At 34.2% G+C, this 24056-nt stretch overlaps 2 protein-coding genes and 1 non-coding gene across 3 annotated transcripts; 1 reads left to right on the forward strand and 2 right to left on the reverse strand.

The window, feature by feature from the left end:
* The first annotated feature begins 8712 nt into the window (after positions 1-8712).
* Positions 8713-12425, forward strand: LOC130970512 (endo-1,4-beta-xylanase 5). The gene is made up of 9 exons (XM_057896625.1): positions 8713-8802; positions 9540-9606; positions 9693-9727; positions 9817-9973; positions 10292-10464; positions 10552-10653; positions 10880-11026; positions 11128-11766; positions 11992-12425. The coding sequence occupies exons 1-9, from the start codon at positions 8779-8781 to the stop codon at positions 12331-12333; spliced, it is 1686 nt and encodes a 561-aa protein (XP_057752608.1). The 5' UTR covers positions 8713-8778; the 3' UTR covers positions 12334-12425.
* Positions 10041-10113, reverse strand: TRNAE-CUC (transfer RNA glutamic acid (anticodon CUC)). Its single transcript has one exon. It is a non-coding gene; the product is annotated as a tRNA-Glu (tRNA).
* Positions 12426-15063: 2638 nt separating the features above from the next.
* LOC130969108 (thaumatin-like protein 1) lies at positions 15064-17670 on the reverse strand. Its single transcript, XM_057894696.1, has 3 exons — positions 17324-17670; positions 16558-17230; positions 15064-15602 (listed from the first exon to the last, which is right to left on the reverse strand). Exons 1-3 carry the CDS (start codon positions 17391-17393, stop codon positions 15197-15199), a joined length of 1149 nt encoding a protein of 382 aa, XP_057750679.1. The 5' UTR covers positions 17394-17670; the 3' UTR covers positions 15064-15196.
* Between the last annotated feature and the right edge of the window lie 6386 nt (positions 17671-24056).

Below are 24056 nucleotides of genomic sequence, written 5' to 3' on the forward strand. Positions count from 1 at the left end.
CAACGGGCTGTGTCAAAGTGGGGTGGGGGGCAGTGGCTTGGGGGGCAGTGGACTTGGTGCAGTGAATTTCAGTTCAACTGGGATAAAGGTAACTGGTTCTTCAAGTTGACTTAATATTGTGCTGGTTTTCTTCACAGATTCAACACCTTCTACTCTATATTCTTCCATGCCTTCCATTCCCACCTTCTTGCCTCTAGCATGATCCTCCTCAGACAAATTCATTACATCAATTATCTCAGGAATCGAAGTTCCATGCTCAAAATAGATGTGAATGACGTTGTTATTCTCATGGCAGTGCTTGATCATACTAACAAGGTCTTGGTCCACTTTCAATCTCCTAAGACCAAATTCCAACACATGTTTAGGCTCCAGATACCAACATGCTTCAGCCTTATCATACCCCAACTCTTTATAATAACCTGTTACCGCAAACACGTCAAGATAATCTTCATCAACTCCAACCCATTCATCATACAAGTTAGAAGTGTAGATAAAATTTTTTTTAGGATCTGTCTCAAACGCTCCACATGGTGGAAAATAAGTTTCAATCGATCAGACATCTGAAGTTTACAGCACAATGCACAAAACAGACAGAATTATTCATTTTGTTCCAAAACAGCCATATTGTAAAGAACTAGAAATCAAACTATATTTGTAATAAGAATGCATATATTTACTTCCTATTGACTATAACTTAAACTAAACTATGATTTATGTGGTTACAAGTCTCATATTAGAAACCCTAAACCCTAACATTTGCGCCATTAACAACCACAACATTCTAAACCACTCTCTTACATATACAACAACGCATTCACACATAAGTATCAAGAACCCTCAATGAAATACAAAAAATGGAAGAGAATGATCAAGTTGAACTGTTACCTCTCACCGTCGGCAATGTACAAAGGTGATGCTTCGTCGATAACTTCTTCACTGACCAGAGAGAACAGATTCTAAGGATGATCCTCGGCGAGGAAACGTTGAGTGGGAAGTATGAGAGAATGAACGGACGTAGGAGAAGAGAAAGCTTTTCTAAAGTTTTGGTGGGAAACGTTGAAGTGGAAGGGGGGACCAACAACAATTGTTTATTCAAAGGGGGAGAAGATGTTATTTCAAACGATGTTGTTTTACAGACTTAGGGCACCCACTACTCCAACGACGTCGTTTAAATGGAATGCCCACATGATAGTTAACGTTCCACATCAGCAACGTTAAGACGACAATTCTGGGAAGGACTAATGGAGACGCACGTTTCTGAATTTTAGGAATTTATTTGGTCATTTAGAAAAATCAAGGACTGAATTGAATACCGATTTGAATTTAAGGGATCATTTTAGACATTTACTCTATTTTTTTATGTTTTTCTAATTTTTATTATCAATCAATTTTAACACAATATATATACACACAACAATTATAAGAATAATAAATCAAAAGAAAATAATTGAATTAATATATATTAAAAATGAATAAAACTCATTTAAATTGAGAGAAATCGGTAAAATAAGAATGTGAGAATCTAATTATTTTTAAACTAATGTTGTAAGACTCACACGTGATAAAAATTATAAATTTTAAAAAATTGTTTAGTAATATTTTAATATTATTAATTAAAAAAGTTTGTATAAAAAATATAAAGTTAAAATTTTTAATATATTTGTTATTTATTTATTAAATAGAAAATTTAAAAACTTTTATATACTAATAGTAACTTTATTTTAGGGCACAAATTAATTAAATTCTTTGAAAAAATATCATCTAAAATAAACAAAAATATAAAGTAGTAAAATAAATGATTAATTATCATTAAATTTTTTTAATCGAAAAATATTAGAGTCAACACTTTTTTATTAATATTAGCACTTTAATCCAATATTTTATTTTTATATTATTAGAGTTTAGCATTTATGATTTTTTTATACAACTATACTAAATGTATTCTAAAAGGTGAAAACTCAGGTGCAGTCGATTTCATGTGAAATTGATACTTGAGAGCCGTTAGATGATTAAACTAATTTAACTAAATTTTCATCTAACGGCTCTCAACTATCAACTTCACGTGAAGTCGACTGCAATTGAGTTTTCACCATTCTAAAATTAATCACCAAAATTAATTTTTATTATAAAATATATCTTAGGAACTTACACAATCTAGAGGCGCTTCTTATTCTAATCCAACAAATTATCGAGCAGTAGTTGGTGCTCTTCAATATTGTACTTTGACAAGACCCGAAATATCTTACTCGGTGAATAAAGTAGCACAATATATGCATGATCTGCTGGTCACACATTGGAATCCTTAGATACTTAGCTGGAACAAGTGACCAAGGACTCTTATTCCACCCCTCTTCTGACTTGTATATTTTTTCCTTTTCAGATGCTGATTGGGCCTCTGATTCGGATGATCGAAGATCGACCTCAAGGTATTGTGTTCATCTAGGACAGAACCTGGTAGCATGGTCTAGCAAGAAGCAGCCGTGTGTTACAGAAATCACCTGGTTACAGAATTTGCTATGTGAATTGCACTTCAAAACTTCCAGATTCTAGTTATATATTGTGATAACTTAAAGCACGGTTCAACTCTTAGCAAATCCTATCCTTTCATCATAGAAGCAAGCACTTTGAACTTGAGACTTCATTTTGTAAGGGAGAAGGTGAATCAGAACCAGCTTCACATTGTGCACATTTCGGGTGTTGATCAAGTGGCTGATCTTTACACTAAACCTTTATCTCTGCCCACATTCACCAGATTCAAACGCAAAAGTACCCTTGAGTTTGAGGGAGGATGATAAAGGAGTAGTCCACAATGTAACAAAAAATGGTTGAAAGGTCTCTTGTCTCCATTCTTGATTCTATCAGTATGTATAATGTAGACACGATATATTAGTTGCAATACAAGCAATAATATCAGCTTTATTTTTCTATTCATCAAACACCATTTTCTCTTCTATACTTTTATCAAAGGATAACATTAAGATTCGCAGCCATGAGATCTTTCAAGCTACCACTAGTTGTCTTGCCACTTTAAGTCTCCTTCTCATGATCTTCTAATCAGATGGTCTCTCCCCAAACAACAATGCAACCTGCAATGGAATTCTCAGGGACAGTTTGGGCAGATTTATAGTGGCCTTTATGTGCAACTTGGGAAGTTGTTCTATCATGCATGCGGAGTTATGGGGAATTATCAAGGATTGCAGATTGCTTGTGCTAAATAACAAGTGATCATTGAATCAAATTCTACGACGGCTATCAATTTTGTCGAGTGTGTCTGATATAAATATAGTCACCAGCAGAATCCAAAAAGTGGAGTTTATTCATACCCTTCGTGAGGCGAACACAGTGGTTGATATTCTTGCCAAGAAAGGCCACGACCTCCCCTTCGACCTTCATCTTTTTGATGCAGCACCCCCGGATACGTATTATGCAATTGCCATGGATAGTCTAGCTAGGATCTTTTAGAATAAGAGGAGCTTGATTACTCAGCCCTGTTTTGTTTTTCTAGTTTTTTGTGCTGTCTTGGGGTCCTTCACCCCGTTCTCCCACCAAAAAAAGTAAAGTTAATTTGGTATATTAATTTAGGAAAAACTACCATTTGTACCCATGAATTTTGTAAATGCTGACAAAAATACCCATCAAACAAGAAAACTAACGTTGTACCCATGAAAGATGGGTTCTGTGTGACAATAATATCCAAACCGTAATTTTTCGTTGACTTTTTAATAAAATTCCCAAATTACCCCTTTTATCTTCTTCTCCAAATTCCAAATTTCACAACCCTCATCCTTCGTCTTCCTCCTCTGCTAGACACCAGGCATGATCTCTTTGGCACTTGGGAACATCAGCAGCAAGAAGCTGTTGTTGTTGTTGGATAGAGGCGAGTTGCTGCTGCCTCACACGGCGCTGAAAAGCAGGAACCCAAGTGCTCTTGACATGGGTTTAGCAATCGAAGCCACCGCTCTTGCAGCATATCCTGCACCGCATGTGAGGACAATCCTTCTTCGCCTGGTTCCTGTAGTCTTGGCAGCTAATCCCACCTGCTCCACTTCCTGTTCTGCTCTCCACGGCTGACGCCGTTACCAGGAAGGCCAATCTCGAGGGTGACTGATCGTCGGACACGGTGGTTGGACCCACTCCTAGAGCAGCTGCGGAGCTATAAAGATCTTGGTGGAAGAGAGGCCTTGCTTGAGGTATGAGGTCGTGTTCCGGTTGGTGATGATGATGATGGTTCCATAGCTCCAAGCCACCTCGGTACGAGGTCTTCATTTTTGTACCAATAAAAGGTGTCAGAGGGAGGAAACGTCTTCATGGTAGCTGGCAGAGGAGGAAGATGAATGATGAGGGTTGTGAAATTTATAATTTGGGGAAGAAGATAGAAGGGGTAATTTAAAAATTTTATTAAAAAGTTAACGAAAAATCACAGTTTGGATACAACATTAGTTTTCTTGTTTGATGGGTACTTTTGTCAGCGTTCGCAAAATTCATGAGTACAAATGGTAGTACAAATGGTAATTTTTTCTATTAATTTAATTCAGATATTAGAATAACTAATTAACCTACACAAAATTTGAAAAAAAAAATTTAACATTTACTCTTGTTGTTTTGCATGTAAATAACCTTTCAAAATTAGAAAAAGAAAAAGATTAAGCTAATATGATTATGATTATTGATTAGTAAAAGTTTTTTAAAAAACTTTAATAAATATATGAGAACTTTTAAATTTTTTATATTTTTTGTTAAAAATCCTCTCAATTAATAAGTTTCTGTAAAATAAAAACCAAGAGAAAATAGGTGAGTTTTAGGATGCGCTCCTTCAGAAGAGGCATTCTAGGCTCCTCCGTAACCTTGACACCAAAAACAATGGTTATGTGGATTTTTTTTTGTTGCTTTTTTATTTCACCTTGGATGGTAACGTTAATTTAAAAAGTGACTGCGTTACTAATATTTATTATAGAAACAGGTTTTCTGAATTTACAATTCTTCACTGGTGGATTCGGCGATAATGATGTAGGGCGGTTCAGTGAATTATTTTTTAAAGTTGAAAATATATGTAAAGGTTTTTATATTCGTGTTCTAAAGTTTTTTTTTGTTTTCGAATTGAGACTGCTTGACTATGCTACTGGGTTGAATCCACTTAAACTTTCTGCCTTAATAGAAGAAGGAAAAAGAGAGGGAGATTGATTATATTTTATTTTTGTAATGAACTGCCAGGGCCACTATTCCCCTCCCTTCTACACCCTGGCCTCAGCCGGTTGAGCATCAATTTCCACCACGAGATAGACAGTGAGAGGTGCAGCAAAATCCCACTGGAAACACTAATGCAAACACTAATACAGTAACTATTGTCTTTTGAAAATGATGGATTTTCTATCTGACTTTGGATCAAAGGGACTAACGTGATATCCATCTTATGGAATTATAGTCCTAACATTGCTACATTGATTCACATTTTTTTCATGTTATGCTTTTGCATAATCTGAGTTAATGCCTCTCTTTTTTTTTTTGAAAGAAAGAAAATTAAACCGTGAGGGAGAGAAGAGTGCTTCTCGGTGTAGAAAAGAAAAAGAAATTTGAGAGAAAGAATAGTCCAATATTGTACACATTAAATTGGTAAACTCGTTTTATTTTTTATGAAATTTCAATGTTATTTCTGGTGTAGAGATAAACAATAAAATATAATTTGTTAGTTATATTACTTTTTTTTGTCTGATTTAAGATACCTATTTTTATAGAAGACTTATGCTGATTTCATGAGTTTTGATGATATATTTTATTAATTGTTGAGATGTCATAGTACTATTATAAAGACTGATTGTATACATATTATTTTAATAATAAAAAAGTTTACTAAATTAGATCTCGTGAATTTTTGTCCCTTTTTTTAAAATTTTTACTATAAATATTATAGTGTTTGATTATTTAATTTTTGTCAATATATTTACTGTTTCTTGATGTTACTTATTTAATGGTACAGGTTATGGAAAAATTATTTTTAATCCTTTCACTGTTAGATAGGTTCTTATTCAACCTCAATTTTTCCAACAAAATACTTACTCTAAAATTTCATTTAATTAAGTACACAATTTATAATTAATTCTACAATAAAAAATTTGACATTACATTAAGTCAAACACTTTCAAAATTTTATTCTACATTACATTAGGTCTTATTCATTGACATTTTTTCTTTAAAAAATTTGACTAACATAATTCAAAAAAATATTTAGAAGCCAGCTACCAAAAAGTCCATGGCTAATCTCTTAAAGGTTTCTATATAAAAAAATCTTAGTCCCAAAAAAATATTTAATTGCTACTTACGTAATATTGGGTATGTCTAAAACGAGCTCACCAATTATGTGCTTATTGAATAAGCCACATTTATATAGGTCATTAGATTTTATTAGATGAAAATCAAAGGCTAATATAAAAGAAGAGCATTAATGGACTCTAATAAATATAGAATATCCTAGTACATAAATAAATACTTTAAATGGCAATACTTTAATACACAATACTTTAAACGATAACAGAATCTTTTTTTCTTAAATAATTAAATATAAAATATATAAATATAAAATATGAGTATTTTTTATTTGATAAAATTAATTATTATGCAAAACTTTTTTATAATAATAAAAAATTATATTAAAATAATATTTTAAACTGTAACATAAAAATATAAAATTATTAAAATTTTATTGTATATTACTTGGTAAATAATTAGAATATTATATTCAAAATTTATTAACTACTTTTATTAAAAATATTATTATATAATATAATTTTGCATAAAAATATTTTAAAAAAATAATTTATTTAAAATACTATATATAATATATAAAAATATTTATTTTTTTATTTTTTTAATTAAAAAAAAAAACAGAATAAATAATATAATTTTAAATACATACCTAAATAAAAAAGTTAATGTTTTCATGTAATATATATAACGTTTTAAATAAATTTTATTTTTATAAATATTTTGATAAAAAATATTATATTATATAATAATATATTTAACAAAGTAATTAGTTAATAAATTTTAAATATAATAAACTAATTATTTTTTTAGTAATAGAAAATAAATTTTATTTATTTTATATTTTTATGTTGTAGTTTAAAAGATCATTTTAATATTATAAAAAAATTTATATAATAATTAATCTTAATGAATAAAAAAATTTATATTTTTTGTATTTATTTATTTTATATTTTTTGGAACAAAAAATTTCTATCTTTATATAATAATATATGTGATAATCTTCTTTTATATATATATATATATGGGGTGGTAAAACGGGTCGAATTAGTTGGGCCGACCCGTCGAACTCGCTAAAAAAGGTGGGTCGGGCTAGAATTTGAAATCTGTCAAATTAAAAAAATTCGCCAAATTATGTATATATGTTCCAATTATGTGATTTTATTTATTTTATTTTATAATTTCGTATATATGTTCAAATTATGTGACTTATTTTTTAAAATAAAGATAGTTCTATTAACAAATATTATTTTGAACAATTTTATTGAAGTTAAAAATTTAAAAAAAGATAGTAAAAAAATTATATTATAATTTGACTATTTTTTATTTGTATTTAATTATTTAAATATTATTTTTTGTTAATTTTAATTAATTTTATTTTTTTAAAAAAAAGTCAAACGGCTAGCATTTTGTACCCATTTTAGTTGGCGGGGCGGGTTGGCCCGTGCCGCATATGGTTAGTTAATAAATTTAATAATATCTTTAATAAACATAGTTAGTTAATAAATTTTAAATATAATAATCTAATTATTTGTCAAGTAATATAAAATAAAATTTTAATTATTTTATATTTTTATATTAGTTATAGTTTAAAATATTATTTTAATATAATTTTTAATATTATAAAAAAAATTTTGCATAATAATTAATTTTAATAAATAAAAAATATTCTTATATTTTATATTTAATTATTTAAGAATCTAAGATTCTATTACCGTTTAAAGTATTGTGCATTAAAGTATTGCCATTTAAAGTATTTATTTATGTACTAAGATATTCTATATCTATTAGAGTCCATCAATGCTCTTTTTTTATATTAATCTTTGATTTTCATTTAATAAGATCTAATGGCCTATATCAATGTGGCTCATTCAATAAACATATAATCGTTGAGCTCGTTTTAGACATACCCCGTAATATTTATGTATCATGTTTCCACCACAAACACACCAGCCAAAAATGTAATTAATAAAAAATGGGATCTTTCCGATTGCAGGTTTCACCGTTCTTCTCGTTGCACGAGACTATCAGCTATATCATCACGTGTCAAATTCAAACGATGCCACGAAACCAAAAAATAACCGGGCTTGAAACGCCTCTTCTAAAGGGGCGCTTCCTAAAACTCACCCAAGCCTTTTCAGCATTTGGTCCAAGACACCAAAAAAAGAATTTGTAATGGGCGTAGCAAAGGGACAATAGGAAAGCATGCTTGATACTTCACTTAAAAAGTAAAGTTTGGAATTGTGTTTCAAAGTTCACTTCATGTGGCTTTGCTTGCGGGACTTTGAGTCTCCCATGCTGTGCCCCATGCTTGAAGCATAGGCTTTATTAATGTTTACTTGTACACAGAAACACTCCATCCCTTAAAACTTAAATGGAAATGCACATTCCTATATATAAATGGTCCCAATACGAAGTGTGCGCATGCTCATCATCATGTTCTTCTTGGTGATTCTCATGTGACATTCATCACTTGATCAGCATTGTTTCATATTAATTTAATTTCATTATCAAAAAGTGATGATTTTAGCTGCAACATTCTTGGTAGTACGGTTTTCCATCTTATTACCATGGAACCACAATTTTCAAGATATTTTTTTATTATATGTCTATATATATAACAACTGAAAATTAATGGGTTAATAATTATTTGTGTCATTTGGGAAGTGGTTTTATGAAGTTGTGCAACATCTACCAAACATATAGTCCTTATTTGTAAATCACTCAACTACTTTCACCAAAAAAAATTTATGCGCCCTTCATCATCTGTAGTAGGTCAACTATAAACAGAAGTAACTAATATACAAAGCAGCTTATCGTACATGTTTTTATTACTACAAATTAAATACTGCACTTTGGAATTAGCAAATATCATTTTGAAGTTGATGCTATTGCAATAACATACTATAGCAAAAACGTGTTGGCAACAAGCTAGTTATTACATAATTGGCGTTTTATTAACAATAGTCACATGAACCTCTCCTTCACCTTCAATCAACATGTGAATTGAAGAAGTAGAGGGTACACTGTACTGTTTCCCTTGTGATATCAAACACCACACCTCCAAAAAAATCCAAATCCACCTCACAATTTTTGTCGCATCAACCTTTGTTGGATTCACTGATACTATATATATACACGGGTCTTTGTGTTGAATTGTATTGTATTGTATATAATGCTAAACCACTTCCTTATAATTCCTTGCACTGTCAAAAAAGGTTTTTTTTTTTCATCATTGTCATTCTATAGATTCGAATTAAACTTCAGGTCCAACCATGCAGGACATTATTCCATTCTTTATGGTTTTAGTCCTCTTCGTAGGGACTTGTTTGGTTTCTCCTTTACATGGTTCTTTCTTATTCCTATTTCCTCCTTTAAACTTGATTTCAATAAGTACATTTTTTTTTATTGTGTTTTGTTTCTATGTGCTGCAGATGGACCCATGTATGATTCCACTGCTTACACTGAGGTACAATATAGTAATAAACTCATCACCTGATATCACTGAAGAAGTGCCATTTTCAGAAAGCTAAAATATGTTATTTTTGTTTGTTTCAGTGCAAAGAGGAACCTGAGAAGCCACTTTACAATGGTGGAGTTTTTGAGAGTCAGCCACAATCTGGGGGAGTTCAACATGCCATTGCCTTGTATGCAGTTAATGGTCCTTCATTCATTCTCCATAGCCTTACACAAGACACTATCTACTCTTTCTCCAGTACGGTTATGCTCTTTCTACACTCTTCTATATCAAAGAATTGAAAACAAAATTTTCATAAAAAAGCTTCCGTTGCCGGGACTTGAACCCGGGTCTCTCGGGTGAGAGCCGAGTATCCTAACCACCTAGACTACAACGGATTATTGTTGTTGTAATGATAAGTTAAATAATGATTTATTCATACCATGGATTTCTTTGCCCATGGTTTTCTCAGTTAAATTTAGCATTGAATATAGGTGTTTCTTTGCACATTTTATATTTGAGTGTTGAATATGATACCTAATTGCACCTTCTCTTTTTATTACAAAAACACTATAGTTTGGGTGAGGATTGAAGGTTCAAGTTCAGGTCTAATAAGGGCAAGCTTGCAAACAGAAAATGAAACCTATGATTGCATAGGAACAGTTTTGGCCAAGAGTGGATGCTGGTCATTTCTTAAAGGTGGATTTCTTCTTAATTGGCCTTCTACTTCATCTATGCTCTTCTTTCAGGTACTTTAGCTATGCTGTCTTTTCAGCATTATTAGTTAATGGCATTGTCCAAAAATTAGCATTATTAATGATTTTACAATGATGCAGAACACTGATGGTAAAGATATAAATATAGAGTTAGCTAGCCCATCACTGCAGCCATTTACTAAGCAGCAATGGAGATTCAATCAAGAGTACCTAATCAACACTGTTAGTACAATCAACTTTTTTTCTTTTTTGTAGCTCCAAGATTTCAGCATAACACAATGCAGCATGTTTTCCTTCAAATATGCACATAACATTCAAAAATAAGGAAAAATATACATGTGCCTATGACATGAAATGAGATTGATATTGTTCTAAATTATAAGTATTTTATTCCTTTTTTGTCTAATTCAGCATCCTAAACATATTTTAATCTTTTCCAATTTGATAGCATCGAAAGCAAGCCGTAACGATTCATGTGTCAGATAGCAATGGGAAGAGAATGCAAGGAGCCACCATCAATATAGAGCAGATCTCAAAGGACTTCCCTTTTGGATCGTCAATAGCCAAGACCATTCTTGGCAACATGCCCTATCAGGTTTTGCAACATTCTCCTCATCATGGACATTAAACCATAAAACTTAGTTACATTCAATTGGTAGTTAGTTAGTTCATGACTTTTTTAATTGTTCTGCACAGAATTGGTTTGTGAAAAGATTCAATGCTGCAGTATTTGAAAATGAGCTAAAATGGTATGCCACAGAACCTGATCAAGGCAAGGTCAATTACACAATTTCAGATCAAATGCTACAATTTGTTAGAACAAACAAAATCATAGCTAGAGGTCACAATATCTTCTGGGAAGATCCTAAGTACACGCCTGCATGGGCGCGAAACCTTACCGGAATTCAATTACAAGCTGCTGTTGATTCAAGAATTCAGAGTCTTATGAACCAATACAGAGAAGAATTCATACATTGGGATGTCAGCAATGAAATGCTTCACTTTGATTTCTATGAGAAAAGGCTTGGACCTGATGCCACATTGCATTTCTTTGAAACTGCACATAAATCTGATCCATTAGCTACCCTTTTCATGAATGACTTCAATGTGGTGGAAACCTGCAGTGATGTGAATTCAACTGTTGACACATATATCTCAAGGCTCAGAGAATTGCAACAAAATGGTGTGTTCATGGATGGAATTGGCCTAGAAAGTCACTTCACAGTTCCAAATCTTCCCCTTATGAGAGCCATCATAGACAAGTTGGCAACACTCAACCTTCCCATTTGGCTAACTGAGGTTGATATTAGCAAGACACTTGATAAAGATACTCAGGTAAGTCATCTAGTGTTTCAAATCAAGGTGTGTTTTGTTTGCGTTTTCATTTTCTGATTTTATTTTTGCAAAATCTAAGAAACAAAAAATACTGAAAATGAAAATGCAAATCAATCGCACCCCAATTTTTTTCTAGGTTTGTAGCATGCGTCTACTAGTGTGCCAACACCCTTGTTGGTAGCAGCATTTTCTTGATTTAGTGAATTTCTTTGCTACCATATTTAGGCTATTTATTTGGAACAAGTGTTGAGGGAAGGCTTCTCTCATCCTTCAGTGAATGGGATAATGCTATGGACTGCACTCCATCCACAAGGATGCTACCAAATGTGCCTCACAGACAATGATTTCAGAAACCTTCCATCAGGTGATGTTGTGGACAAGCTTCTTCAAGAATGGCAAACTGGTCATGCAGAAGGAGTGACAGATGAACATGGTTCTTACAGCATTTTTGGATTCTTAGGAGAATATAGAGTCACTGCCACATATGGCAACAAAACTGCAGATACAACTTTTTCTCTCTGTGGAGGTAGAGAAACTAAACATGTTACTATCAGTATTAGACTTTGATTTTTCAGTTTAAAATTATGTAGCAGGTTAATCTAACAGGATATAATTGTTTTCCTGATCATGATACTGTTACCTTCATAGATCATAGACGCATGCAGTAATTTACATGATATACATGTCAAATCTGTAAATTTAACTATTTGAAGAAATTGTTGAATGCTTGAATGGAGATAATTTCCATTCAGAGTTCTACTAGTATATATACATTCTACTTGAAAAATCATATAGTAACCTCAATTTGTAAATTCTCTTGCACTGGTTAATTATTTCTGTCACATGATGTGTACCATAAAGTTTAGCTAGACAGGAAATCTTTATGTAACTTTAGTATCAATTTTATGCCATGCTCTGATTATACCAAAGGTGGGAGCCGCGTACCTTTTTTTTTTTTTTAAATTAGGAATGAGATTCGAATCTAAAACCTCTATGTGAGGATGGGAGCTGCATATTTTGTTAATAATGTTATTCACATAAAATATACGAGATATTGAGCTTATTTAGGTATTATTAAGTTGTTAAAAAAATATTAATAATTTTTTTATTTATAGTACATTTGACAAATTTTTTATAGTAAAAAAATATTAAAAAAATTAAAAAATATATATTCTTTTTTAAAATTATAATTTATATTTTTTTAAAAGATTTTTTACATAATAAATAAATAAAAAACTACTTTTTATATTGTTATACTAAATATAATTAATAGATAAATTTTTTTATATAAAATATTTAAACATAAAATCTTTTAAAAATATTTATTTAAAAAAAACTCAAAAAAATAAATTTTTGAAGCTTATCCAAACAAATAGATTATATCAGGCCACAGATATTATACTATTCAATAAATGAGATATGAACTTCAGTTAAATTAAAGTCTGAATTTCATCTAATAATAATGGTAGATAAATATACGAATCAACACAATACCTTATACATTGAATGCACATGTAAGATCTTTTATTCCTTTTATCTATTACCTTTCGAAAACACATGCATAGTTGCAAAGAGATTGTAAAAGCTTAAAACTAAGAGTATATAAAATAAAGCCCACTACAAACAAAAAATATATAAAGCCCAAAAAAAATACGAGTAACAACAAACACATTCGCAATTGCCATTAGTCAAACCAAAAAGATTTAATTTACATAAATTTAAATGTTTTTATTTAATAAATATATTAAAAATTTAACTTTTTTATATTTTTAATAAAAAAATTAATTTATAAATTTAACTTGTGTTTAGAACATAAAATAGATAAATCTTATTAAATATTAAAACCATAATGTAGCTAGTGGAGTAGTGGTAGGTCCCCTAAACCGCAGCAATTGGAGAAGATTATCCATCTCTTTGAAAATTGCTGAAGAAAAGGAGCATAAACTAGACTTGCGGCACAAATTTGAAGCATGAGAGTACTAGAGAGTAGAGAGGCATTTTCAATTAGATATAGTATCTTACTTTTATTTTGTATAAAATATACGATCTTCTTGCTAACTTTAGTTGTTGTTCTCGATGAAGAAAAAAAAAACAAGAGATTGGGGATTTTTTTTTTTCGTTATATCTTTTAATCCGACTGATTAAAGATCATTTAGTGGTTTATTACTAGTCGATACGAAGAATAAATATAAGTATATAAATGATCAAAATAATCTTTTAAATTTCATAAATGAACCCATTACAAAAATGTTGAGTTGGACTATTAATTTTAGCAGGAGTCCCATACTTATTTGGTTTAATTACTTTTTTATCTCTATAATTTCATTAAATTTTTAAATAAACCTTTATATTTATTTTATTTTTTATTAAATTTTTATACTATATCAGATTTTATAAATAAATTTCAAACGTTAGAATTAACAGAATATTATATTAAATAAAATAGAATATTCAATTAAATATTAGACATATTTATTTTAAATATTCGGTTAATTCTAATATTTGTCATCCTAAGAACTTAATTAAAAATATAAGAATTTAAATAAAAATTTGATGAAACTATATAAAAACGGATAAAATAATTAAACTTATTTATTTACAATCTATTTCCTCGCTATTACTTCATATAAAAAAATGCTACACACATATAAAAGTTAATTATTATATATTTTTTGAATATATATTCTGGATTCATAACTCATTTTAGTGTATTCTAATTTCTAACACGGTCATACTTCATATATTTGCACTTTGAAAGCCGTACAGAAATTAAAGTCCCCATCAAATGCATCTCATAAATCTTTTTGTCCAAATTAAAGAAGGGACAAGACAAAAGCTGAGGCACACTACTTGTGACAGGGGCAAAGTTAAGACCCCAATTCAGACACAAATCAAAGTCTCTTAAATCAGATCGTTCACATTATTATTATGTCTCAAAAAATCTTTCTTCGCTAATGAAAAATTCAAACTCCCAAACAAATCTCTCACGGACATAACAATGGAGTAAACATTAATTTAAATAATCATTACCAATGAATACGATACATGTGAAACCAACAAAGCCAGCCCAAAATTGCGTACAATATGTTACCTTTTTTGAATCCCCCAACAATCATAGAACCCCAAAAAGCTCTCCTCCCATTGCAGAGAGATAGACATAAACACTCCCAACATTAATATTAAAAAAGAAAAAAGCACTTTAACGTGAAACATGGATTTTTTTTCCTTCATTTTTTCCATGACGGGGAGAATATTGAGGTGAGTGGTTTACATAATGCAAGAAGAATCTGTGCCAGCTTTAGTTGCAAAGAGCCAAAATTCATCGAACCCACCATTAAAAACCCGAAAATATCCCTAAGAACCATTTACATTTAATATTAATTTAACAAACCAAAGTCCATGAAAATGGTGCAATAATAGAAGCTAAAGCCTAAAGGAAATAACAAGATAGAATAAGAAAAAAACTTGCAGAATAGAGAAATGCAGAGGAAAATGTTGTACTCCTAGGTGAGTCTCCCATGGCTAAACCAGCTAAATATGAACCATCTGCAAGCATGGCTTCGCCGGAACCCGAACCGGAACCAGAACCAGAACCAGTAACTGATGATGAATAACCAAGGCCAGGGTCAACACCAACACCAGCACCGGTGTATGCAAAACCTGCACCTTCTTGGGATCCTGTTGATCCGGTTCCGATTCCAGTTCCGGTTCCTGTTTGTGTTCCAATCCCAGTTCCTGAAGCCATGGGCGTTGTTGGTGTCATTGGTGTTCCTATGCCTGACCCTATTGTTGGTGTTGTTGAACTCATTGGTGTTGTGTCTCTTGAAGATTTCTGACTGCAACCATACAAATCAGATATTCAACATTTTAATCGCTACTAATATCGCTTAGACTCTTTTGCTGAATAAATAATGTTATTTATTTTATCAAAAATACTATTTATATATCAAAATTAACTACTAAAATTAATATTATAAATGTGTATAAATATATTATTCAATTTTTTTATGTATATTTTATATTAATAACAATTTTTAGTAGTATAATGCTAAGATGGTTGTTATTTTATAGTCCTGTAATAAAAGCATTTATTCCACAAACACAGAACCAGCCATCATTAATTGTCACTAACCCTAACAAACAATCACTTTATGTAATTTACCAACATAAGCATTAAAAAGCTCACCTTTGGAATTGACCCTATAGAACACGCTACCTACCTTCCACTCACCCTCCAATTTCTATCAAATATATGAATATATATAGGGAAAGTATGAATATACTGAAATATATAATATATAACTAAGATCATTGGTTAAAATATACTGAAATATGAATATACTTAAAAACTTTTTCATAATATATACACATTAAAGATAAGCAAAACAATACATATTTTTATTGGTACCAATGAATAATAATAAACGATTTGACACCTATTTTTGGTGTACGATGGCATTTTTTAATAATTTAACTCACTGATGTCTCCTTTCTAATTCTCATGAGGTTAATAAAACAATAAACTAAAACTGAGTAGCCACCATATAATATAATAAACAATGTAATCAATCAACAAAGAATAAAGCTAGAGATTCTTCTTTTTCCTTTTTTTTTATTTTATGAATTTTGCTATCCTATGATATAACAAACATCTGGTTAACATACCATAAAAAATAATTTTTTTACATTTTCAATATATTGAATATATCAAAAATATTAAAATATTTTCTTTTTTATAATATGATTAACAAATGACTTGGGACAAAGGGTGGCAAAACCCAATATTTTTACCTTGGAGAGGATGGACAAAAGGTAACCGTATAATCAGCACCCGTACACGTAAAAGTACTCGTAGCATCATCGTATGCGTAGCTATACGATCGAGGGCAAGCAGCCTTGAACATCTCCGAGTAAATAGAAGGCCTACAAGTGGAAGGTGACCCATACGCGCCACTGCAACAGTACTCAGGGCTCCCAAAAGCCTCACACGCGCTCTTACACGCGCTTCCATCCAACGCTTTAAGCTCCGAAGGGCACTGCTGGTTCAGATCCGAAGTGCAACCCGTCGACGCGCACTGCCCCGACCCGCCACTGCCTTCAACGATCATCGGAAGGTTGTAACCGTCCACCAGGCTCACGTCATAGAAGTCCTGACCGCCGGTGCCGAGGGTGAACTCGGCGAGGGTGGCGGGAGGGGCTGCACCGGCGCCGTTGCACTCCATTTGGCCGGAGCCGCAGTCTCCGGTGAGGCATGAACCGGAGCCGGATCCGTCGAAGTTGCAGCCAGTTCTGCCCCAGAAGCGACCGGACCAACCGGTGGGAGCTTGGAAGGTTCTAGAAGTGGCCTTTGGAAGCTCGAAACCGGTGCTGTCGAGTGCTGGGCTACCGGCATTTGCGAGAATGCCGGGCCAGACAGTGTAGTCGCACCTGTTGACGAATGTGAAGGTAGCACCCATAACAGTACCTGAAGAAAAAAGTGGAGTTAGGAGTATGCAGTAAAAGACAAGAAAGAAGTGAGAAACAGTGAGAAAGGTTGCTCTTTTAGTGCCTCAGTTACCTTGTTGGGGTGTGAGTGTGAGGAGTAAGAAGATAATGAGAGTGGAGTGGGAGGAAGAGAAGAGATCCATAGGTGGTTTGCTGAAAGTTCGGTTTTTTTTTTTTCCTTGTGTTTGCTTGTTGGTTGGTTTGTTTGTTAGCTACGTGGTGTGCATGGAAGGGTGGTGGTAGTGGTTGCGGCGGCGGAAGAGAAGAGAAGAATGCAGGGGTGAAGAGTGGATAATGAGAGAGTGGTTAGAGAGTGAAGGTAGTAGCAGTAGGCATTCATAAAAGGGAGAAAAATGTAGTGTGTTTACTGTTTAGAGCAGAGGCCAAAGGGATGGGGTTCAGCAACAAGTGAGGAGTGAGGAGTGAGGAGTGAGGACGCAGGATACAAACCAAGTGTGAGGGACAACATTAACATTAACATTAACATATGTCCTTTATCTTCATTAAATACATACATACATAAATTAAATTCTATTATTTAGTAGTTTGTTGCCGGGTTTAACCATACCATGACATTAATTAGAATTTAGAAACCACATCACTACTTGGACCACCGTCAAAAATTATAAACAAAAATAAAATACTTGCGACCAGCCTGAGGGTCAAAAATTTTAATATGGGAATTAAAGTGGTGTTTTGGTTAGAAATGGGAGAATAGGGTGTTTTATCCAATGATGGAGTCAAGTTCAACACGCAGGGGCGTGGAGGCTGCGACAAGTGTAACGTGAGTTGACGTGGCGCAGCATGATTGGGACACGGTGGTAGCACGTGGGGGCGTGCTAACCTAGCACGTGGGGGCGTGGTGATGACGTGGCGAAAGATGAATGGGCCACGCAAGCACCACGTGGGGGCGTGTTGATGAGTTGGCAATGGAAGAAATTGCCACTTTGGCAACACGTGGGGGCGTGTTGCTGACGTGGCGGCACGTGGTTGGTCCACCTATGCATCACGTGGGGGCGTGTTGCTGTATCACGTGGGAGCATAATGACACGTGGCAGAACGTGATTCGCCTGGCGCAATCAAAACGTGGGGGCGTGGTGAAGGCTACTCTCTATATAAGGCAGTGCACGGATTCATTTTCATTCTAAGGAAGTGTGTGAGTGTTCTTTGAGGGTGTTTCTGGGGTAATGGAGGGTACTGCAAACTTGGTAGTGTATCGCGACGGTGAGATAATACGTAATACTCATGAGGGAGTGAGGTTCGTCTGCCAGAATCCATTTTCGTTTGTGGTTCCATGCACCATGACGTTTATGGAACTTCGGAATGGTCTCTGTCAAAGCATGGAGAACGGTACGTTAATGAGAGTCAGCAGAATTCTGTACCGTAATCCGGTTGTAGTTTTTGGTGGCCTAATACAGTTTGATACCATGCCAATCACTGACGAAGTGACTATGCATAATATGTTTCAAATTCACCGGCAGACTCAGATGCGACAGCCCCATATTGAGCTGTATGTTGAGTTTGAAACGGAAGTGGCGGAAGGGATTCAAAATGACTTAAAGGTGGAGGATGATAGAGCTGCAGTGTACGAGGAAATGAATAGTGACAGCGAAGAGGACTTCGAAGCCACTTATGAAGTCGGCGACGAAGATGAGGATGGTGATGTGGGAGTTGAGACAGCAGCTGCTAATGTAGTGGTTCACCCATCGATCAGTCAACCGATGAACGTGCCACCTTTTATGCGTGAGTTGGATCTCGACGCCATGCATGCACCGGAATTTCCGGAATATTCAAACATAGGTACGTGATGACCAAATAATTTGTTATCTTTAATATATACTTCGGATTGATTAACAAACGATAATGGGCACTTTCTGTAGGCGTTGCTGATCCCGAGGACGGAGAGTTCCGCATTGGAGTGGAATACAGTTCTAGAAAATCAGTCTGTGGCGGATCCAATTTACGCACCAACAAATTTCTGTTAGGCTGCATCAACAAAAATATATTTGTTACATTAGTTATAACTATTCATTTATTAATAAACAAATATTATCATCTCTAATATTTTAATATTATAAATAACAACTTATATATAATTTTAATATTTATTTATTTGATTAACATTACCACATTTACAGGCTAAACTTTTGAATATGTTCAAAGTATAGTATACATATTTAAATTTACTTACAGTATATACATCATTTTTTTATTTTATTAGAGTTTTTTAAAAAAAATTTTACTTTATCGTATAGTATATTATATTATACTATGGTACAATATAATATTTTATTTTAGTTTTTTTTTTATATTAGAAAATTTATTTTAAATTAACAAAAAATTATTATGGAACATATTAAATAACAAAAAATAACAGATAAAATATATACAACAAAAATTTAATTTACCAACTTACATATATAGGATGATCCAAATAATTTATTATATGATCCTCCGGAGCATTATAATTACGAACCATTTTTCAAAATAAATACAAAATAATTTTTTTTCTCACTCACTATGCTCCTAACAGCAGCAACCCCTTCTCCTACAAAACCTTTCTTCCCTCTCACTACTACCTCTCTCTCAAAACCGTGTATATGAATTGGGGGGGGGGGGGGGACTCTCGTGTTGTTATGAATGTTATAAGGGGGGGGGGGGAATGCTCTTATATAGAGCTTGAGAGCTTGAAGAGAGGCCACGCTTGTGCTGTTTACCGGGGAGCCTGTCCCCTGCATGCCGACACCTGCACCACGCCCCCCCGAGGTGAACGACCTCGGAACTCCGCGACGCCAGCTGCACCACGCCCCTGCGTGGTGTCACACGCATGCATGGTCGCCAAGTCACCTCGCCCCTGCGTGGTGGTGACACGAAGTCCGCCAGCTTCACCACGCCCCTGCGTGGTGTCAGAGGCTGCGTTGGTTGCCTCGTCACCTCGCCCCTGCGTGTTGACTGGCTTTCCCACCCCACGGTAAATCACCCCAGCCTCCCATAATCTCCCAAAACACCACTTGCTTTTCCATAATCAAAATAAATTCCGCCAGCCTGATGTGCTATTTTTAAACTCACAAAAATTAAAAATGCAAATAGATTTATTTATAAAAGAAAAAATAATCAAAATACTATTCGTATCCATAAAATATGAGTTTTATACAATAAAATTATTTAAATACTAAAAAATCACATAAAATTTTTAAATTATCTTTGTTCTTGCTGAGTTTGGCCGGTGTATAGCTCGTCCGTCGATGAATGTCTTCAAGCTTCTCGTCGGGATGAGTTATACGTCGGCAAGGAGAGAACAAGGGGGTGGGTACCTGCAAAAGACAATCCGACGTTCAAGTCAGTAAGTGTTTAAGAGGTATATAATAATTCTATGAATATAGAATGTAAGACATGAAATGAAAGTTATCATGTGTTATGTTGTGTTTATAGTAATTCTATGAATAATTGAATATAGAATGTATTGTTTATAATAATTCTATGAATATAGAATGTATTGTTTATAATAATTTTATGAATATAGAATGTATTATTGAGATTAGATATAGAAGGTTCTTTTTATAGACATAAAATTGATGAATAGAATTGATGTTATGACCGTTTGGTCATTAAGATAGAAATGATGGTCATTAAGTCGGTAATGAAGGTGTCAGTTACAAGCAAAAGAATGAATGATAGTTAACGCAGAGTTATAACTCATAATGCATAATAAAGACTGAGTTATAAGGTAACGGATCAATCTTTATTATTATTCGTATTATCTTTATTCTTTCCACTAATCACTCCATTATCCTTATCTACTCATCATCTTACCACCACCACCACCATTAACTCCATCTTCTATCTCTCACCAATAATCAATTGATTTTCAAACAATCTTAGCAGCAATCTTTTCAACCGCGAGCCACCTCTCCTCCTCCGTGACGATGTCGCAGCCTCTATTTCCATTCTTGTAGCTTTCAGTGTCAACAACCACCGCTGCCGTCTTTCTTCCGCCATAGCCACCCCTCCTTATCTCCTTTTCTGTCTCGCTCTCGCCGACTAGAAGACCTTCGCACCAGCCCCTGCTTCGTCGCTGCTAGCAACTCTAGAGCTGCAGTGCCCCGCCTTTCCTCTCTTCACCATCGACCACCCTCACCTACTGTGGCTACCTTCTCCTCATCACCGAACCAGTGCCATCGATGGCCACCGCGCCAACAGCCACCACCGCAGTTTCCTTTGTGAACCTAAACCGCAGCGAGCTCTCTCTCTCTTTATGTCTCTTTCACCATCTGTTTTAAACCACCGAACCCTAATTCACTTCTCCTTCTTCCCCTTTTTTTTTCTCTTCAAAAACCAGAGACCTTTGAACCACCATCACAGTCCTGCCATCATCCCTGTTTGCACTTCCAGTCACCAGAACTGTCGCAAACCACCGTGGTCTCCACCATCTACGATGAACTCGAACCAACCTCACTATCCTAGTCATTCTTTCTCTTGGTCCAGACCATGGCCAGTGAGCCACTCACCAGACTCACACCTCCTCTACCGAGCCCTAACTCAGCCCTTGTTCTCATTCTCACTTCTACTCCAACGAGCTACCGATGACAGAACAAGCTCACTCCTACCTCTCAGAGTTTAGCTCAGGTGAGGATTGCTCAATTCGTTCAATTTTCCACATGGCCTGTTTGAGTTTGGCAATTGATTTGTTGCAGGGACATTATGTGGTAGCACTCTGTTCCGAGTTCAATGAAAAATTGAAAACAATGATGATAAGGGTAATTTGGGATTTTTATGTGATTTTTTAGTGTTTGGATAATTTTGTTGTATAGAACCCATGTTTTATATGTACAAATGGTAATTTCTTTTTTATGGGTAGATCTATCAGCGTTTTTAACTTTCGTGGATAGGAATGGTAGTTTACTCTTTTTTTAAAAGCAAAATTCTACTCCAACTCTTAATCATTGTTCAAAATAATAACGTGTTCCTCATCGAATGGAAGATGACAATGCGATCTTAACCACTAGTTTCGTCAGACTTTTTGGTTTTTCTATTAAACTTTTCATCTAGAATTAACGAAATCTTACCTCCATATAAAATTAACTGATTACGTGTTAAAGAACCATGGAACAAAACATCTTATATCGTGTCAGTAGTACCTTGATATTTAAATCCCTAACTCATTATAAACATAGATACATAAATCCATAAAAAACTATAAAATAGAAGAAATAACCATAATTTTCAACAATATATTGTATATATTGCACTGGTTGTTGGCCTTGGTTGGTGACAACCTCAGCTCCTTGTAGGGATGGTAATTTTTCCTGGCAGGGTGGGTATCCGCGGATATTTACCCGTCGAGAAGCAGGTTTGGGGAGTATTTTTTTTGTGGGGACCGGGTATGGTTCCCGTGTAATAAATGGGGTGGGGCAGGGAGAGAGGTGCCCACCCCGTGGGTACCTGTTTAATATCTGTAAGTTTAAAATTATAAAAATACCCTTATATATATATATATATATATATATATATAGACACACACACACACATATATGTTGAAACCCTACCCCCAACACTAAATCAAAGTCTCTGCGTCGCTCTTCTCGCTTCCATCGCTATCCGAGCCTCTCCCTCACTCAATATTCTCCAGCACTCTGTCACCTCCTCCTTTAGTCCTTTTTCCAATCTTCCTTCTCACTTCGTCGCGGGCCTCCTCCCTCTGAGTCCCTCACGTCATCGTTCCTGACTTTCCTCCATCACAACCACTGGTCACATTCTTCTTCTCATTGCGTCGCTCACTGCTTGTTGCTCATAGCTTCGCGCCACCTCTTTCTCTGCTTCGTGATGCCTCTACCTCTGCTTCGCGATGAAGCCTCAGATCTATGTCGTCATCGATGACAACTCTACTCCAGCAATGCCTCTACTCCATGACAACTCTACTCCACAGCCGGCCATCTTGCAATCAATTGGATGTGTTTGACTTTCTATTAACTGAGATTTGAGAATATATATATTTTGATTTTTATTTGATGAAATTGAGATTAAGTTTTGATTTCTGTTGATGTGAAATTGGGTTTAGGTTTATGATTTGGTTTTGTTAATTGCTAAATTTAGGTTTTGGATTCTTACTGTAAAATTGGAACATTAGAACTTTGGATTATAATACTGAGTTTGTTGGGATGTCATTGTTCACTGGATTTTTGTTACTTTTTTATCTTATTCATTTCCTCCAAACCCGTGGATATCCAAATATCCGGTGGGTACGGGGTCCCCGTTACCTGTCACGGGGATGGGGCGGGGACGGGGAGGATTCTTGCAGGCGGGGGGCATGTCCCCATCCCATGGAGACCGTTGCCATCCCTAGTTCCTTGCTCCTCCTTCTCCTTCTTTTCCTCCCCAAAGCCTTTATATGATCACAGTAAAAACTATCTCATCAAGTTCAATCTCCCTTAATTTATCATTCTCTTCTAAATCTCCAATACAAATGTTATGTTCTCATCCTTGCAATATCTATCTATTAGTGTTGTGAATGTAATTTTGTTAGGTTTTAAACTTCTCTCACTTATCTCATTTTTACAAACTTCCTTCAAATCGGGAATCTTACAAAGGCCATCGATCATTGCATTGTACATGATCAAGTCCGTTTTAATACCCTGATTGATCATTACCTAAAAATTTTTCAAGGCCAAATCAATTTTTTCATATTTGCATTGTCCATCAATCAAAGTGGTGAAAATACCACCATTCGAGATCAACCCTTGCACATTTCTTTAAACAAAATCCCTGCAACCTAAGAAGAAGAAGCAAGGAACTGAAGTTACTACCAA

The sequence above is a fragment of the Arachis stenosperma genome, chromosome 3 (genome assembly GCF_014773155.1).
Source record: "Arachis stenosperma cultivar V10309 chromosome 3, arast.V10309.gnm1.PFL2, whole genome shotgun sequence".
Classification (NCBI taxonomy): Eukaryota; Viridiplantae; Streptophyta; class Magnoliopsida; order Fabales; family Fabaceae; genus Arachis; species Arachis stenosperma.